This window comes from Oenanthe melanoleuca, chromosome 1 (assembly GCF_029582105.1).
Source record: "Oenanthe melanoleuca isolate GR-GAL-2019-014 chromosome 1, OMel1.0, whole genome shotgun sequence".
Classification (NCBI taxonomy): domain Eukaryota; kingdom Metazoa; phylum Chordata; class Aves; order Passeriformes; family Muscicapidae; genus Oenanthe; species Oenanthe melanoleuca.
The window spans coordinates 51,294,950-51,315,657 of NC_079333.1; the positions used below are offsets into that span (position 1 = coordinate 51,294,950).

At 39.4% G+C, this 20,708-nt stretch overlaps 1 protein-coding gene across 1 annotated transcript in view; it reads right to left on the minus strand.

Annotated features, from left to right (window-relative positions):
- WDFY2 (WD repeat and FYVE domain containing 2) overlaps positions 1–20,708 on the minus strand; it is a 65,608-nt gene that overhangs the window by 16,306 nt on the left and 28,594 nt on the right. Inside the window, exons 2-4 of the mRNA XM_056498032.1 lie at positions 17,205–17,272; positions 12,078–12,151; positions 5,216–5,270 (exon numbers count right to left, since the gene is read on the minus strand). Of these exons, the coding sequence (XP_056354007.1) occupies positions 5,216–5,270; positions 12,078–12,151; positions 17,205–17,272 (197 nt within the window). The remainder of the gene's footprint in view (positions 1–5,215; positions 5,271–12,077; positions 12,152–17,204; positions 17,273–20,708) is intronic.

Sequence of the window (20,708 nt, forward strand, 5' to 3'; positions counted from 1 at the left end):
ACTTTTCATAATGGGGATTGACAGCTAAACCAAAGTGTTAGGTGTGAACTGTGCCCAGATGTTTCACCCTTGCTCATTAGAAAAGCTCAGCTTTTGGCTGTCATTTCCACACACCTTTACATTCCAGATAAAGAATGGGGACCATCTAGGAGTCACCTGAACTCTTACAAATAGACCCCATCTCCTCTCTACTCTTGCTTTCTCTGGGAAGAAATTCAACGGCCCCCTAGTTGGCTCATGCTTATCTTTACCCATCTGCTGGTCCCTCTGGGACACCTACACCAGCCAGTGGAGTGCTGCACTTAGAGAGGGACACAACTGCTGCCACAAGCACCTCATGGGCTCACAAACATGCTCCAGGAGCTTGTGTGAACCCCCAATGCCACAGACACGTCCATGCATTTCCATTGGATGTGCAAAGCTGGCTGAGATCTGACTGCTCAAGGCCTGTCCAGGAATGTTTTCTCAGAATGTGGCAAATGCTACTGCTAGTGACAGCTTCTTATGGTTTGAATTGGTTATGAGGTTAGCTGGCACCACCCAGCTCTCCTAAATTTTCTTCTACCTCCTAAAACTTCTAAAAGATGGGGTTTGTAATTTTTGGTAGAAGTACTGCCTGTGGATGCTGAGGCAGCTCTTTCTGGCAAGTAAGGAGTAGACATTAAAAAATGGTACTTGCCAAGAGGTGGATGGGTGTGTATGACAGCTTTGTTTATCCTCCCTCCCCAAAAAGAGCTTTCAATTCAGCACTCTGTTATCTACCTGCACATATTAGCTGGTGCCACCACACACATGCTGATGGCAGATATATCTGAAACAAGTAAAAGTGTCCAGTGTAGATCATCTAAGTAAAGAAGCAAAGAGAAGACAAATGCAAATAGAAACTCACTTGTTGTTAAGAGGAAATTTGACTCATGTAAGTCTTAAAGAAGCAAAATATCAGAAGATTAGAAGCTGATAGAAGAGCAAGGAAGGGGTCTGGGCCCTAGGATTAACATAGGGTCAGTGTCTTGAAGCACCAAACAAAACACTAGTCCTTCACCTACTGAAGACTTGATCACCATTTGTGCGCAGAAAAAATGTGGAGCAAACAGTTCCAAAGCTGCTAATTTGTAATAACAGCAGGATGGAGATAGGGGGGGATGAAGTGTGAATGTGGTCACAGCACAGGAAAACTCTCAACAGGCACCTGGCAAGAGCAGATCTGTGTAAGCCAGAATGAGAAGAGAGCCATTTGTGGGGAAAGATCATTATGTACAGAAGGGAGAGAAGCAGCAGGGAGGAGAAGGGGACAGGTCCATGTGCAGCTGCAGGGCAGGAGGGAGCAGGGTGGCTGCTCTCCTCTATGAGAAAGCAGCAGTGAGCACCATGCAAAGAGCAGGTTGGGGAGAGGATGGAAAGGCTGAGCCCAAAGAAAAGAAGCTGCAGCCAGGAGGTGCACAGCAAGATGTCAGCAAAGGAAGTGAAGAGTCAGTGCTGTGCACAAAGGCAAAAGTCTGAGAAGCATGGCCAGTGCACAGCCACACAGTGCTGGGTAAGAAGCTGCTCTGAGGGGTTACAACAATAAAAAGTATCAGCAAAAACCAAAACAGAGGAAATTGCCAGGGAGAAAAAAAAGCTTAGCATGAACAAGAAAAGCACAAGTGAAGAGGCTGTGCTTAGAGAAAAGCAGAAGGAAGGGCATGACATGAGCTGGCCTGAAAGCAGAGGGCCAGGGGGACACTCTTGAAACAGGCAGGCTGCACAAATATGGGGCAGGAGCAGGTCTACAAATCTGGCTAGGCAGAAAAAATGTGTCAAATAAATAAATAAACCAAAACACTAAATGAGGAGCTGTTATCTCATCCAGAGGGAGCACAGTGAGATGGTCCAATTGCAAGAAGCAGGGTAGAGGAGGCCATAAAGAATGGGAAGTAGCAACAGCCATATGGACCAGCCTGTGAGGGGCTGGAAGCCAAGGCTGCTGATGGAGGGGGAAAGGTTTCTTGCAGGAATGTGGGAGGAGTTGCCCAGGGAGAGAGCAGAGATTGTCTACACCTTCAGCTGGTGCTGTGACTGAAGAAAAGGGATGATGATATGACAGACAAACACACAATGAAAAAAAATGAATTTCCCAGAGCATGCCAAATGGCACTGATCAAATGCTTGCGCTACTCCTCCTTATGCAAGGGAATGAGTCAGTGCCTGCAGGAGGCCGATGCCACAAGACCCACCCCGGAGTCCTGACTAATCCTGTGTCACATCCCCCATCTCTGCATTCAGATCCCTTTCAAAAAACAAGATTTCACAACTCTAGACACAGTGCTGCTTCAAAACCTCCACAGAGCACGTCCAGCCATGTACACTGCCAAGGCCAGGCTCCGTAAGCCAGCCCTGGCTGCACACTCCTAGCAAGGACAAAGCACAGCCTATCCATGCGCTGTTGTTCTTTATCACCAGAATATCATTTCACCAATATAGTCACAGCCTTTCAAGACATAATAAATGTTCTTTAATCACTCCAGCAGTTTCAGCTATTTATAATACCTTGTAGTTGCAGATGATCAATAGCTCACCAGCCACTGGGCAAGAGCACTGCTGACTATTTACAAAGCTAGCAAACACAAAACCAGCCAGCATGATTCAGCTAAAGCCACTTCGTAGGCTAAATAAAATTATTTACTCCCCTAAAATACTTTTGAAGAACATAAAGGTCTTACTTGAAAACTTTAAGCAAAACTTTTTAAAAGTAAGACCTTTAACATATGAACCACTAGAAGGTCACCATACCCAACAAAACCACCCGTTCCTTCTTAATTTTTCCTTTTTACCAAGGGTTTTACCAAGATTTTGGCTTATGTCAACCCCAAAACTCAGCATAGCCATGTGAGGAAGGTCCATCTCTTTTGGATCTTGATATACCTACTACAATGCTCTTCCCTGCATATTCTCCCAGACAGCATGTTGAAAACGGGGCTCTTTCCTCCTTGCTGTGTTCCAGCTGGACTTTGGAGCCAGTGAGACTGCTGGTAAGCCCAGATCCAGTGTTCTGGTTGGAGGGAAATGTAGCAAGAGGAGCAGGAAAGTGCCCAACACTGTGGGGACCAATGGAACTACAGGACCCTGTGACTGACAGCAGCCCACAGAGCACCTCACTTCTGCAATGTTTCCCCAGCACTCCAGGCCTCCAGCATGGGTCCAGCCAAGCCCAAGGACCAAGCAGATGGGGCACTACACTCCTTCACCAACACCTGTGTGAAGAGTGGAGAATCCAGGAGCATGTCTTTTTGGAAGGGGGTGGTGAGAGGCACTGTGCTGTGGAGCAGCAGGCATCCCCAGGTCATTGGTGACCTGAAAACAGTGGGATATCTCTTTGTTTTTATTCCTTTTTCTGCCTTACAGTGTCAGAAAACTGTTCATTCTGATTGTGCAGGTGTGTGCAGTGAAACACTGGCACAAGTTGTCCAGAGAAGCTGTGGATGTCCCATTTCTGGAAGTGTTCAAGGCCAGGTTGGATGGAGCTTTGAGAACCTGGTCTAGTGGAAGGTGTCCCTGCCCATGGCAGGTGGGCTGGAACTTACTGATCTTTATGGTCCCTTTCAACCCAAACCATTCTATGATCCTATGGAAAACCTTCCCATGGGGGGACAGGTAGGCTAGGAAGAAGGTGACTCTAGTTAGGAGTGTGGTCAGCTGCACCACCTCTCCACTGATGTCAGTGGACACTCACTAGAATCTTTGGCTCTCCAATATTTGGGGAATCTGAGCTCTTGGGTTTCCCACCAGAACAACCCATGGAGGTTCTCTTCCTATGACATCTTCCTATCCAAAGGCCTCCTCTAATGTTTGCAACACATCTGGCACATTACAAAAAACCACAAGCACAGCTTTCATTTTCATATTTTCTTTTCTTTTTTAATTTTATGAGAGCTTTTCCCCAGACCTTCAGTGGGCTGTCACAGCCAACTGGCTTTTCTGAAATACTGCCAAGAAATCCATTTCCCCTTTTCCCAAATTTTTAGTGTTTTCCCTGAAGAACTCATCAAGAAAGTTGTTCTCATGCATATGTTGTTCTGCATATACAGAAGAAAAGACCTCAGCTCACCCTCTTTAGTGCCACAACATTTAAATATGAAACTTAGTTGCATTAAACTTTGGTGACTACAGAGCAATTACAAATTTGGATACTTAACACCTGTACAGTCAGACTGTAGCAATCTTATTTAAGATTCACATATATATATTTTACCATCATTGGATTTTTTTTTCAGTTCTTTATAAGCTAAGAAAAAATGCAGGCATTCTAGCTTAATTTTACAACACACCAGACATTCATGAAACACTCACATGTTAGCCATCCTCTGCAAAAATCAAGATTCTCTTCATATCTTAAAATTTAAATGATACAAAGTGGTCCCCAGAACCTCCATTTAGAGATTTAAATTATCCTCTCAATTTTTCAAGGTATAAAACTCAAAATACATGAGTAAGAATATATTTTAAAATGTATGTGAGAAATGTCAAGCCAACATGTCAGAGGCTTTTATACAGAAGCATAATGCATAGTATATAATATATGATACCATATAATATCATATAACCTCTTAGTCTAACAGCAAAAAAATGTATAAGAATAAATTGCCACATGTTTTTGTTACTTTTATAAGAATACCTGTCCATAACAGTGTCCTTTAGAGGTTTGAAAAGGATAAATAACTAGGTTTCTGAAAACATCACATTAGTGAACACCAGACTCTAATTAGAAAAAGTATGGACTGACATTTCTTGACCTTTTACTAGAAGAGGTATTGACTGATAATCTTAGGGTTATTAGAACTGACAGTTACTGAAATATAACCAGACTAACCCCAAAAGGTTCAGTCTTAGAAGATGGGTTAGTTTGTCTTAAAAGATGAGTTAGATTCCTAAGTTGTTTCAATAGATACACTGGATTACTGGAGATTGAAAATTAAAACTCCTATTCCCCAAACATGCTGTCTACTGTGATACTCCAAAGGAACATTTGAAAGGAAAAACAGAACATGAAACAGCTCTTTAAAAAATCTTGTAATCTCAGAACAAAGTATATTATAGATCTATTGATAAAACCAGGATTTACACTAGTGAAAAAAAAATCTATAATTATAAGGAAAAGTTTTCCATTCATACTCCTTAAAAAAGCATTAACAAAAATTAATGATAATACAAACCAATTAACATGGATTATGGTTCTTACCCTGGTAACTTTTCACTAGTGTCATCTTGTTGTAATCTTCTGATAAAATGAATTCCTGAGGGAGAGAAAGAAAAAACAAAAGAAACAGGGCTTAGAGATGTAAAGTGAGACTATTTACATTTGAATGCTTTACCAAGGTAAGCTCTCCCTTCTTCACAACCACACACCTATCTACACTTTTAATAATTTTGAGTACCTAAAAACCTAAATTATTTCATTTTTAAAGCTGCCTCAGACAATATTATGAGTGCTTCTGAATGGAATGGATAAAAGAGGAGTCATTAAAAAAAGAAGTCAATAATCGGATAGAAATGGCTGGCTGCGAGCTGAGTTGCCACAAAATAAGGAACCTGAGATCTGGTGAACACCAGCTGCTCAGGACTGCCTGGGCAGAAACCTGCATGTGTGCACAGCAATTGTGTGCCCACATGTACATTTGTGCATACACATGTACCCATGTGTGTGTGCACACTAACTACACCCCAGCCTGAATGCTCAGGAAACGCAATATAAATATGTAAGAGACCCTCCAAATTGCTTAGCCCAGACTAGGTATCAACAATACATGATGGGAATGGAATGCATTTCAGGTTTCTGTTAAAAAGCCTCTCAGTGCTTCAGACAAACAGAAACCCAAACTTTTCTGTGCCCAGGCACCTATAGGGACAGGCTCTGTTGTCTTGGTGCTGCTGTTTAATTTCCAATGTGGCTTTTGCATGGGGAAATGTTGAGCATGGGCAGCTAAGAGTCTGCATGGCAGCCTTGACTTCTGGAAAAGTCCCAGATGGTTAAACTCACTGACCACCCAGGTGCTCCTGCAGATTGTTTTGAAGAGCAAAGTTACTCAAAACTGGGGAAATGAAATGGCCACAACCAAACTCCTGCAGCATCTCTTCAGAGGAAACACCCAAGCAAAGGGTAGGCTTTGTGGCAGCACCACATGAATTAACTTTCAGAGAGCTATCAGGTATCTATGCACATACATCACATATGCAGAGAAACACAAAAAAAAAGAAAAATGAAGGCATGTAAACCACATCATTTTAATAATTTACAGCAAACTACACAGAAGCTCCCTGTGCTGATCTGCATGGAGGACAGAAAAAGTAAAACCTAACTCATTTAACCTGAAATAGGATGGAAAACTAAAATAAACATTACAAACACAAGCTAAGTGAATTTGATAAACATATGATTGTGAAATGTTCTTGTGCACATGCCAAAAGCACTGGAGAGGACTGGACTTCAGAAGCCTACCGACTGTTTAAGGCAAATAAAACATTTAAAGCAAAAGACATTCTAATCTCCAACAAGCCAGTATTTCCCCCCCAAAAACCACAATTTAAAAATAAGTCACTCTGCATTTTTGGTTCAGTCACTGCAGGTAATCTGCCTGGCCTTCAGCACCAGAATTACTCAAACACATCACATCTGCTTGGCACCAAGGTGGAGAGTACTCATCTGTGGAACATCTACAGACCACAGCTTCCAGAAAACAACTGGGAGTGATTTGAGGCAGCTATGTATTCTTCTCTCTGTTTCTATCCCTAAATTTGTTATAAATACGCTCTCTTAAACTGCTCTACTTCATCTTCCTCTCCTTAATCTGCTCCAGCTCCCAGTAGGTTTCCCTGGCAGCTGAGGACTACAGTGGGGAGTGTTATTTAAACAGCAGTAACAAATAAATTAAGTCAGCTGGATTTCTATACCAGGGTCACCTTAGCTCTACAAACCACAGAAAGTTTAAAATCTGTTACACCTTTCCAGCTACTAACATGGGAACTTGTTTTCGTTAACCAGGGCCTGAAGAATACTACATCACCATATGAAATGCTTCACTACAAAGCCTATTTGAAGCAGGACCCTGTGCTAGAATGCTGACTTTCTGCTATTGCTACCTGAAGAGAAATTGCTCTAATTGCTGCAACATGTGATGGGAAGATATGCCTGCATTTCCCACCAATTTGGCTGTCCTTGTCTCTGATTGCAGTGATGCACAGATGCTGGTGACTTCAGGTGGGATGCAGAGAGTGGATTGCATTCTCACTTTTATTTGCATTTTTCTCTTAACAAATTTGATGGGGCCGTTCTGTTTTGTGCTCCAAAGAGCACAGTTTCAGTGGAAGACTGAAAGGCTTTTGAATATCTCCACTATAATATAATAAATCACACAAGTGTGGTTTGTAAGGTGTATCAAAGTATTGATTACCATTGTATTCTTTAACATAGACCACAGCTATTTACTACCAATACACTGCTCCATCCAAAATAAAAACAAATGTAGTACAAGATAAACACAGTTTCAATGAACCTAAATATTGGATATAATTTTTTTCCCCCCCGAAGACTCCTTGAATATAATTTTCTTCTTTGAAATGCATTTGTGATGCATTTTCTTATCTTTCTGCAGGTCTCCCTGCCCCCTTTACACTCTGTCGTGTTCTTCCATTGCACTTATGGCCCTTTCCCTCTTTCAGGCCAAATGCATTAGTTTTGTCCCTAGACAGGTATTTTAGCACAGGGCATCTTGCTCAAGCAATTCATGCCCTATTGCACATACAGTGTGTCATCTGCACTACAAAAACACCAACTACATCTCTTTAACATTGTACCAGCAGAAGCTGTTTTTTTTTTTTATCCTTGCCTACGTAGATGTTTTGCTCCTTCAGAGCTGCTGACATTCAGTTCTCATTAGGCAGCTTCTGGCTCTTCTTAATGAGCTGGAAAAGCTAGGGTCACCTACACAGCTCAGTCAGTGCTTGTTAAAAGAACAGAGAGAGACTTCTGAGTCCTGTGTAAGCCCTTTTGCACAGGAGGGGTTGGGACACATCAGAGCACTCAGGATGAACACCCTCCTTGCAGGGATTAAAAATAACTTTTCTTGCAAGATCACTCCTTATCCTTCAGAGGTGGTTTTGGAGCTACTTTACTACCTTTTTGTCATACTTAATATTAATGCTCAGTCCTGCCTGTTTTAGGTAAGCTTATTATTACAAGAGTAACTCAGTACCATGAAAGTCTTCAAAGCACAAATTCTTGAAGGCTGTCAAAACCTAGCTGTCCACTGATGTACAAAGAGTCCCAACTATTCCTTTGTGCAGCATACCTCCCTCACACTGAAGCACATACATCCACCACAAACTTCTCTTGAGCAAAAGACTTCTGTAAAACCTTATCCTAGAAATAGAATCAGCATCTTAGTTTAAATAATTCAGAGTCCTTGGCCATGGGGCTGGGTGGCATGGTCCAGGAACTAAGGAAGATCCATGCCTTCCCAGAGCTTCATGTATATGCCAACTGATGTATTACAAAATTGAGAATGCTCCTTAAGCAACTGAATCCACTTCTGAGTTAAAAATCTTATATATATTAGTTATATGTTACCCATGCACAGGCCAGCTCCCACCCCAGGGAATTTACAGTCTGCTCTTTGACAGATTATGCTATTTTGACAACATACTAGGAATCTCCTTATAGGAATGATTTTATCCTGTTAACACAAGTGACTGAGTGCATTCTCAGGCCTTTTAGAGAACAACAAACCTGCTTCAGAAATGGAAGAGAATGACAACTCTTAAATCTTCTGTCAGACACTACATCTATATCTGTTGGGAGAAAAAACAAACCTCTAAACTAATGACAACATTTTCACTTTATTTATTATATAATTTCATTTTGTTTCTTGAGGTAAAAAGTACTAAACTCCCCTCAGCAGAGAGGAATGTTGTAAATCAGCAGGTAGAGCCTGACTCAGTCTCAGGTATTCAAAATACTGTTAATGGCCAAACTTGTAGACAGCTGCAAGATCAGATGAGATGGAAGATTAATTCATCTTAATAAGCACAAACTCCAAGGAAAAATTCTGAAGGGATTAGTCTGATGCCCTGTTGTCCTTGTGGCTCTGCTCAAAGTATGCAACAGCTTCATATAGACTTAGGCATGGGGCATGGTCAGCAAAAAAAGATAAATTTAATTCATCTTCAGCTACCTAAAAACTAAAATCTTCGTTTCAATCTCCTCAGAAATGATGAGAGATATTTATGCCATTTCTTAACAGTTTCTAGAAAAAATAACATAGGTGCATCCAAAGACAATTCATCTCTCCTTTACTGGCTGCAGAACCAAAGGCTTAACTTTACCTAGGAAATTAGCTTTCATATGGATGAAATGAGGTGAGTAGTCTCATCCTGGCAGTGGTAGTCTCCTGTTTATTGCAAGTGGAAGACCTTTCTTCTGTTTCTTGTGGTATATCTCAAGAGCCTTGCAGCCATTAGTGTATGGCTTTTTCCACTTCTGAGCAAGGAGTTTATGTCCAGGATAAAGGCTTTTGGCTCCCAAAGGGGATTTCAAGCAGTTCCCAAGATGTCATTTCTTCTCAAAAAGAGATTTGTAAAGTGTAAAAGAAGTAAATTGCAGAATTTTTTTTTTTTACATTAGAAGCCACCACTCTTCAAGCAAGATGCTAGACAATCTTTACTCAAGATAATGGTGTGCTGTGCTGTACAAATGTTTGTGCAGCCCTCATGCTGAGAAGTGACAAAAGATTAAAAATCTCTTCCTCTGTAGAAGCAGAAGTTGCTGCCTTGTTTCACACAAGAGGTGGCCATGCAAGCTCATCTCAGGTGGCTTTGCTGGAACTTCTTTCTGTGCCAATAGTGTTGCTCAAAATGCAGCATATGCATTCCTGAAGTGCCATGCTTATAGCCAAAATCCACACAGAATAGAAATTTCACACAGTATAGAAAAAGCCAATTCCATTTTCTTATCTCCATTTAGACCTGAAAGTACTTCCTTGCACTGTAAAAAAAAATCATTTGAGATTATACGCCATTCTCATGAACTATCAGCTCACAGCCCTTACCAAGAATCCTTTCTTTCTACCACAAGTGAAGGTGAAGAATAATTGTCAGGGTTTTATTGATATGACTGGATGGTTTTATTTGTGTTTTTTTTGGCCCTGCACCCAGCATACACAAGTGTGCTGGGCATTACAGAAGTGCTAATGTGGAACAGCTGACTAGTTCCCAAATATTTCAAGCTGCTCAAGCAAATTGCCTGTACTTTCCCTTTGAGGAAATTAAAATAAGGGTACTAAGGTTACCTTGCTGCAGTAAGTTCTGTTATTTTGTGGCCAATGTGCCCCTGCTTATGTATTTCTGTGCTAAACTAATCATCACAGCTGGGCCCAGGAAAGAAAATGTATCCCTTCCTCCAGAACATGGTTGTAACCCACATCCAAGTACCTGGGGATGTTCTCTACACCCCAGTATTGCTGGGATTAGACAATGGGGCTTCCCTTTCTCTTCCATTCCCACCTTCACCACTTCTTGCAGCACATTACAGTTCTGGATTCTCTTACAAGTAAGTCTTAGGTTTGCTACAGTTGAAAACATTTCATCCTTTGTACGAATCTGTGGAGTGCATTTTCCCCAACCACACAAGTGCTTGCAGCTACAGAGGACTAAATCAAGCAACACAGACATGCACTTCCCTCTTCCCATATACTTGTAACCAGAAGACTAGGAAAAGAAAAACCCAGCTTAGCAACAAATAGAATCTGCCTTAGACATGGCAGTATAAACCTATAAATATCCAAAGTCACATGTAGGTTTATCACCTGCATATCTCATTTACCTTTTTTAGCTTCAGAATGGAAAGTATTTGACCCCATTTACTCTGAAGCATCCTCTGACTCTTCAAAATAAAATGCCCTTAAGTCAAAGGACACATCTCCCATCATGCCAGAGTATTTAAATACCTTATTTACAGTTGCCTTCACATTCCTCAAAGGCCTGATGAAAACAAAAGTGCCTAGTAGGACTGGCAAATTTCAGCTATTTCAGAGTGGGAAGGAGAGAATTTCAGAGGTGCAGTGAATTCTCTGGAATCTGTCCCATCTCCTAGATACAAAAGGAAAAATGTCCTACAGGCACACACACACAAAAAATCTCTGCTAGTAGGCATTAATAGCTTTATAGGTCAAAACCTTCACATCTTTGATAGAGCTTACATGCAACAGCTAAAAGGGTCACATTCCCAAACACCATACTGGCTTTAGTGCAGACAGCTGCCCTTATATCAGCCTGAAAACACTCATCCAGTTATAAGGCCCACAAGGCACAGAGAACAGCAGAAAAATCTGAAGTGATGGTAAACTGACCTTGAACTGGAAGAGGAATCTATTTATAAGGCATAGGTGAAAAAATACCTCTGACCCATGACTCTTCCACACTTCCAAGTGATACAGCTTTTTATTCATCATCCCACAAGAAAAATCCAATTAATAATGTCAGATGCTCCCCTTTATCATAGATCTAACAAATACACTCCTCTTTTAATACCCTACTTCCTTTCCACACATCGCAGATGTTAATGAACCAAATCTCTCAGCAACCTCATTGCAATTAGAAGCAACTCCTCTGAAGAGAGAAGAAAACAAATTCTGAACTCTGAAGTTTGGAACAGCAGATAGATAGACACAGAGCAGAAATCTACCTTTTTCCTCTAAGATGATGATTCTTCCTCCTAATTGCTGCTTTCAGAAAACTCTGGCATCATGTAATTAACAAGTCACTTAAATTTAATAAAACAACAGCTGTTTTTAGTGTTATTTTTTAAGAGATATGCAAATTAAGACACTTTGTTAAATTACCTAATAAATACTGTAAACCCCACCCAATCCCCTTGTGGCAGCTGGAATAAAATTTTTAATAATCTAATATTTTCTGCACTACAGATTTAGTTCCACTGTCATGAAAAAGTCTGTCTCCCAAACACTAGCAAAAGTATTCTCACCACATCATCACACACATACTTCTCAAAAAGGAAGCAATTTCAACTAGAAATCTTTAGATGTACTTACTGAGATTGTACCATTGTCTAGACCTATGGACAGCCTTCTGGTTTCCGGGTTAAAAGACATGCATGAACATGGAGCTGAAAAAAATGAACATGTTGATGAAGTTAACAAAACTGTGACTCTCATTTTCTTGGAAGTTCTGGAAAGCCTAAAATTAGCTAACATGCTTTATGATGCTGTGCAGCATTTTGAGCTTACTAATAGACAAGCATTAAAATAAAAGAGTTCTTGCAATTCATTCAACCCTATCCTATTAGGACATGGAAAATAGCTATTTCTTGCTCCAGTTCCTTCCTTTTTTTTCTTACTAGCTATCTGTAAACAAGCCTTTCATATAAGAGCAATGGTGCTGCTTTGATATGAAGCACTTGACATTTCACTTTAAGTCAGAGATTACTTAGCTGAATAATTTAGTTTTTCACATTTGCCTGAACTGTGCTGACAATAAATCAAAACACTAGGTTATGTCAAAGGCTTGCATCCTATACCTGCACTAAGAAAATTCCCAGTAGGGATCAACACATCAGCTAATATTAAGGACTGAGTTCAACTATCCCCTACTCCAATTCCATCACAGACAGCATTATGACAATATCATATACTATGGGCAAAATAAAAGTTTGTATCTAAAACTAGCCGTTGCTTGATTACATTGATATTACTCTAACAGATATCAGAATTTACCCTGAAATTGCACACAAGATGGTCACAGTGTGCTCCCTCGAGAATATGGCAGAGCTTGTATCAAGGGTAAAACCAGATTTTCTTGCAAGTACTTGAGAGCTGTGCTTAGTTTAATTGAAAAATTGTGAAGTTACATTCAGAAAGCAGGAATTGCTTTTACTTCTTACTATCCAACACAGCAGCATGCAGCTGGAAATCCTGCTGTCCCAGCAGAAACCTTCAGGAATTATTTCTCAGGAGCAATTGCCAACTGCAGCTAGGATAACAGTAAGAGTGTTTTATTAACCATATTCTTATGATAAATATAGAGTACAGTCAGATGCACTTTTAGTTCTACTTTTCCCCCTCCTCTTGGTTTCCACTCTCCATTGTGATTGCTCACATGTTTGTGTTACTAACAAGTCCTCTCTTTTGCAGTACTGCAATCTAGTACCTTCTCAATTTGTGTAATGTCTCTCTTAGGACTAAACAGCCCAGAGCTTAGCTAATCTTCCTTAATAGCTTAATTGGCAGTAAAGCTATATAAAGAGAAAGAGTCAATGTTGACTGTCAAATAAAACTTGTTCCACCTTCAGTATTGACTCCCTCTTGAAATGGTTCCTGAAGGACAAGTAAGCATAAACAGAAAGCCCATCAGATCCACATACAGGCATTCACTTCAGTTTATCCCTCTACTGGAAGGGCTGACTGAATTGAGTCAATGAAAAGGCTTCAGTTCAAGGAAACTGACAGAAAGGAAACAATTAAATCAAGCCTAGTAACAGTGACAAAATTGCTCCTTTCTGCACCTCTCCCTAAGAAAAGGCAAACTGGAATCATCCCTTCCAAAGGTGGTGCATTACTATTATACTGAGGTTTTTATGCCTAGAGCAGAATAAGAGTTGTGGAAAAAAACTGACAGAAAACTCTCCACTTCTAAGCATAATAAACACTAAATAAGTTTAAAGCACTTAATGCCAGAACAGGCATATTACACAGCAGCTTTTAAACACTGGACACTGTGCATACATTGAAAGAGCTTCCAGTATCTCTCAAGACAATGAGCAGCTCACAGAGAAGTTGTGTCAGGCAAATTAATTATTTGAAGTCTCCTTTTCCCAAACACTTCAGAAGCAAATGATGCAAGCAGTTGCATGACACAATCTGATTACAAAAGAAGTAATTTCTGAATTCCAGACCTATGTGTACACTGCACTGTAAAGATACTTTTTTTTGCTATAATCATTTTCCCAAGGGAACTCTTTAGTAACATGAGCACTTGGAAAAATCATTATGTCAGCACTAAAATTATGTCCGTACCAGCCACACTGATGTAGCCAGTTGTGTCACTTGTAACAAGACTGCAGCAGTTTAGTCTGATAAAAGTAAGACAATATTCAGGTACTTAAGCACTTAAGACACACTAAAAAGAGGGGGAAAAAGAAAAAAACCAACAAAAAATAAACCCCTGAAACTTTACGCTTCTGAGATACTTAAGACCCTTTAGAAAACATATCCAGGAGAAAAAACAACACTGTGAAGACCCTCTACTTTAGTACTTAGCTATGATTTGGATTTCAGACTGAAAAAATTTGAACTACTGAACTGAACTTCATCTGAACTATTAGAGAGGACAAGCAGGATATTCCTGATGCAGAAGTCTGGCTGCAGTCTTTGTCTTAAATATAGGGCAAATATACACTGATATTTGCCTTTAGAAAATGAAACATGGAGGAAAATCCCAGTTACATATTTCACACTCTCAAAAGTGTGTCACTTTTATTAGAGGCTGACAGAATCAGAAGAGAAACACAGACTTTGTCCCTGCAGATTCTGAAGGGCCTAAACTTGACACAGTTTAAGACCACAGCAACATGTTTTGCATTGCAGTTTTTTTACCCTCCTGTTCAAAGCAAAGTGTTAGTTATGAAAACCATCATAAAACAAGCAGTGTATTATCTGCCTCAAAGACTGGATACTCCATTGTTCCCCAGTACAATAAATCCTTTACTCCCTTCCACATCTGTAATAGGGATTTTTGGTTGTATTTGGAGCTTTTTGTGTGTTTTAGTTTTGTTGATTTTTTTTATTGGAAAAGTTTGTTTGACTCCTGACTAAAATTTCTTTACCTTTCATAAATTTGTGTCTGTGAAGTTGTTTTTTTAATCCTGTGCCCAAAGTGACAAATCTAACCATGGTTACATGTGTAATCAAGGTTACACATCTAAGCAGAGTTACATGTTCACAGAGGTCTGTTGTTAATCAGCTGTTGAGACAATGCTGGTGTGAAGAAAATGGATTAGCAAGTTTTCAGCTAGAGCTCTTTTCTCTCTCATGGGCTAGAGATGATGATCAAAATTATGGCCACTGTGTTGCCCAGAATTTCTTGACCATAGAATCACCCACAGGCAGGACATAAAACTTTCCCAGTTAGAAGAAATCCTACCTCTAAAACTCAGAAGAGATCTATAATCTTGACCCTTTTTTACCATTAGGTATTTAATGACTTTCACATTCAGAATGCATTGATGACCCTGTTTGGGTGCAGAACTTGACAAAAGCACAAACCCAACTCCTCATCCTTCTCATTTCCCAGAGGACCTAGTCTCAAACTCAGTTATTAAGACTATCTAAGGATATCAAATCATAAAATTGATTGGGTCACACATCATCACAGTCAGTCACAAGTCATGTTAATGGGATATCCATAGGTAGGATTGCCACTCACAGCTTGCTAAGCAGCACAACAGCACCACTGTGCCTACTACAATTTTACACAGAGAAACTCTCAGCATTGTCCTTTAAACAAAACCCAGTATGAGCCTAAAGCAGAGCACCATCAAAAAGGTGATCAACACAGAAACAGACAAAAACATCATTTCCAGTCAAGTGCAGGCTTGTGCAGATTCTGACTCAGAGTCCTTTCTATTATTTCCAAGCTTAAAGTTGTTAATTACACCTGATGATTCTTGAAATTGTTGAATAACACAACATAATTTCAGTATCTCATGCCTCAAAAGCTTATCAGCCTTTGAAGTGAAGGAGCACTGTCAAGTGTTCAAATTCATGAAGGAGCTTTGAAATAGTCCCCCTGTAGTGGAACTGGATCTACTCCATTATTTCCACTGAAGCTGTTATTACTAGCAATAACACAGCATTGCTAAGACCAGAGGAGAACCTAATGAGATGCAAAAATGCAAATGCATGCAAAAACACCACATGGAATAAGAGAATTATCAATGCCAAATAGCTAGAAATATCATTTCATAACAGTTTGGCTGGGAAAAGCAAACCTCTTAGGACAAGTCAAAGGAACTTAGGCCACTGTTGATCACAACAGAGCTCCACAGACTGCCATGTCATTAGCTAGTTCCCAATACCTTCTTGGGTAAAATCTTGAGCAGAAAGCACCTTTGAGGATTGACAGTTCTTATGAGATAGTCCATCACCAAAGGAAGACGAGGGGTCCTCCTCTCTACCAAATTGTTTTCTTAAAGCAGGCAAACACCATGGCTGCCCTAAAGTCCCAAACTGATGTTTTTGCACTAAAACTTACACCTATTAAATATTTTAGTTATCGTGCAGACAGTTGTCTCTTCCAAATCTACCTATCTTAGCTTAAAATAATCCTTTCTCCAGACAGTATGAATACCTCCATGAGACCTGATATGTGCTCCCCAGTCTGGATTTAAGGTCAGCTTTACAAGCTTTCCAAAGACAGGCTAACCCAGCACATCTGACTGAAGCTGACTGCAGAGCATTAGCATTTGCCTGCTTCTGAATGACCTACAAAATTATATTCCTGCACTCAACACAGGGGTTACAGCAAACAGCAAGGGCTGTAATTTCTTCAACTCTCTTGGAAAAATGGACATTGATCTGCAGTTTCTCAAAGCATGAACATCTTCTTTGGGAGAAGAGACATAATGGAAGGATCCATCAGGGAAATTTGGTTTTCCACATTTAATTGCAGAGGTAAAGTGATTCTGCTTCTAAACTGGAAGAGCTGCCTTCCCCCTGTCTAGTATCCTCTCTATCATATTAGATGCCATGGAATATTAAGTTCTTACCAAAAAAAACCATTTACCATTGCACTCTAATGGACTGAGCACACACAGTAGGAAGGACAGAGTGATTTATACCAGAGACTTACAAAGCTTTATGGACTCCATTAGGGGCAGAATGCAAGACTACATTTTGAGTTCCCACATTTTAAAACCTATGTTTGCATTAAAGGTTCATCTCTTGCTAACATGTCTGTATCCTTTTACTGCTGTAATCTCTGATGCCTCTCAGAAGCATTAACATGTAACTTCATAAAGCTTCACTGGTACCAAGAGGATTGTTCAAGAATAACATTTGATACAGAGAAGTAAGCTTGCAAATGGTCAATAAGCATGAAGCTGCATCAAAATAGCTTTGCAAATCCACAGTAGATATGGATATTGAACATCTTCTTATACTTACATGGCATTGCATGGTATATGCTGGGCCAGTATTGCCCACTGTCTCTCTTCAGCCAGACACGAACTGTTCTGTAAAAGAAAAAATACAATGTACATGTGAGGAAGACTTAAAAAAATAATCATGACTGAATGAAAGCAAAGTGGTCATTATGAATGTACACGATGTTATTCAAAATTAAATTATTTTGGGAAAGTAAACCTGTGAACTCCTACACCAGCCTGATACATCAGCCCCAGATTAACCACTATAAGATGATGAGGGTAGACCACTCCTTGGTTCCATGTATTCAGCATCTTGGCTGAACATATCTCAACAGTATTTGGAAACTACTATGGCTTTTAGTTCTTTGCCTTTACAAAGGCTTGAACATGACTCTTCATTCAACACTTCACAGGAGAATTTGGGACACCACAGGCAGCCCAGCAGAGCATTGCTGTATCAGCACTTCCAGTCTCTGCAGAAATCTTCCCCCTGCTCTCAGGGCAGGCCTTGGCCCATCTGCTGCCTGGTGGTTCATTGTTCTGCTTCAGGAAAACCTCTAAGAAAAAGGAGGAGAGTCTGAAATTTTCAGCTGCTTATTACTAATATTATGACCATTTGTACCAAAAATGACCTCTTCAGCTTCAGGACCTTTCCCTCTCCTCCATGCACACAGAGTGCTATTAGAAGAAGCCACTGAGTCAAGAAGTGCCAGACAGAAGAAGCCAAACTCTTATCCTTCCCTGAAGAGGATGACCAGTGTGACAAGCAGCCCTGCAAGTCTCTCCTGCCTTATCAGTTTGGAGTTGATGTCTTTGAATAGAGGCACTTAGAACCACACAGTGCTCCCTACAAACACATCAGCAGTTTCCTCTCTACTAGAAGATCTTCCCAATGTATCTCAGGATTATTTTTGCTTTCTCATAATCATTATATAATTATACTGTCAGATCCCTGTTACTCAATCCATGCCCTTCAGACATTTGAGACATTTGTTGCTTGTTTCCACAACAGAGAATCTGGACTGATGCGTCATCTGGGTCATTAAATATTTATCATTTCAGCCCTTATTGTCATTGCTTGTTTTAGCCCAGTCTCTGAAGCCTCCTTGTAATTGAAGCTTTTTCTTAACTTCAGTTAATCAGTTAATTTTGTCAAAACATGTCTAGTAACACTGTTAACAGTTAAAGCAGCATTAACCTCTTGCTGGTTCCTGTATAACCCACTGCCACTTCCCTTACTGTTCCACTAATTCTTATATCTAATGCTAACTAGAAAACTCTTCATATAATACTATATTCATGTTTTATTGATTCATACTGAATTTATTAAGCTTATCTAGAAAACAATAAGCCATAGTTATCCACCATGTTAGCATAGCACAATAGATTTTGACCCATCACCCACTTCCATTTAGTCTTTTCCATCAAAATTATTATGCGACAGCATATGCAGGAGGGATCTAAAAAACTATAGGTTCTATAACTTGCACTTGATACATTAAGGAAAAAAAAAAAAAAAAAAAAAAAAAGGCAACAATCCTCTTTCCAGTACATGAAGCAGGGCAATACAGCTTATGGAAAAGATGGCATAATAATTTTTACTGTTACTTCATTTTATTAAAAAATAAGATTGCAGCCCTCTTTAATCAGTACAAGTTCAGAGCAATATCATAATATAAGAAATACAAGAAATATACAATAATAGATTATAAATTGATCTAAGGCATTACATACACAAATACAGTCTGATTTGAGATGTCATACATAATAAAGCAACTCAAGAACTAGTAATCTAGCCTTCAAACTTAAAACCAAAGGCTACACCATCTTGTCTTCTTGTACTGCATATATCCAAAATCAGGTTTCTGCTCATCTTACCCTGCACTCAAACTCCTTTTACATCAAATAATTCTGAAACCTTACATATTTGGGCACTACACAAGCTGAATCATTGTAGAACTATCTCAAGCACACACTTTGACAGGTATGTTGCTCTAAAAACTAACACTTCACCGAGTTAGAGAGTCCCAAGGTTAGAAAGCACTCTCAAATTACTCAAAACATGTAACATTCACTATAATTATCTCCAAAGTCTAATGGCTTTTTTGTGTTGAACACAGCAGCAGCTCTGAAGCAAAGCCACCAAAACTTTTTAGAAGGCACAATTCACCAGCCAGTAACAACGCTGACATATCTTTGATTGTGAGAGGGACAGACAAATCTTTGTCATTTCTCCCTGTAGCTGACCACAGCTGTTGACCAGAAGCACACCAACCACTCTGTTTCCCAAATGTCCTTGACAAGTGAGGTTATTGGGGCAATGACTGAGTGTGCACAAAAAAATAATGGGATGAATCACAGGGATCCAAAACAAGTGAATCTGAAACTACCCTGAGGAAATGCACCTGTGAGAGACCTGTCTTTCTTAACCATCCCAATCTATGTATTGGAGTGCTATCCATTACAAAATGCCCAGGCTTCAACAACATTGCCTTTCCTCTCCACTCTGAGGCTTTGGCAAATAATAAATCCAGTACAACTTCTTACAAATAGTTCAGCTTGCTAGGAAAGGACTGCATAGATCTTTCAAAAGCTGCAGGAAATAAAAATGAATTTTATGTGCAAAAATAGCAATAATTTGAATGCTTTGGGTTGGTTTTGTCATTGTTTATTAAACTGTACCCTCTGCAGAATTACTAATCAATTTGACAATTGCAACAATTTTAATTGTTTAACAATTTAGATGAATGATAATGAAGCAAAACATATTTTCTAGTAAAGCTTTTACTCAAACAAGGAAAAAAAACTGCTGGAGGTTAAGAGTGAAACTACTTTTACTAATATAAGCCTCTTCTATAGGTACACAGTGTGTTCATTTTTTTGGATAGTCAAATATATTTCCATGCAAAGACTTAATCATGTGACTAAATGAAAACTAAATAAGAAACAAAACAGTCTAAGAATAAAATTACTATGAAAAGATGTCATCTAACTGTAAAGTGTATGAAAAGGAACATAACCAGCAAGTCAGTTCATGTAACTATTTAGAGAAATAACTATTGACCAAGTAAATGATTTGAAATAAAAGAAAATAAAAGATCTTGTCAATAATTTGTTTTAAAATCAAGAATGATTATTATGCATGTCTTTAAAGCAAACATTTAAAATTTATATTAAGAATTAAAATGGAATTCCAATACCTGTGTATAAGCTCCTGTAAAAATGAAATGACGATACAGAAATTTCTTAAGTTCACTGAAATAGATAAAACATTTTATTGAAAGAAGGAAAACCAACTTTAGTTCAGTAACCTTTTCTAGGTAACACTTCCTCAAAGTAGATTTGGGCTAAAGAACAAACCACAACTACTCAATTTAGGAGAAGACAGATGTTCTTGGAAGAGCACATCTTTCTTCAGCTTAAGTTCCACACATTTCTGTATACTTCTTTAGAGAATACTATCCACTATTAGATGTGAAACCTAGACCTGTTGCAGCTTCTAAAGAATGCAAAGAAAAAAAAA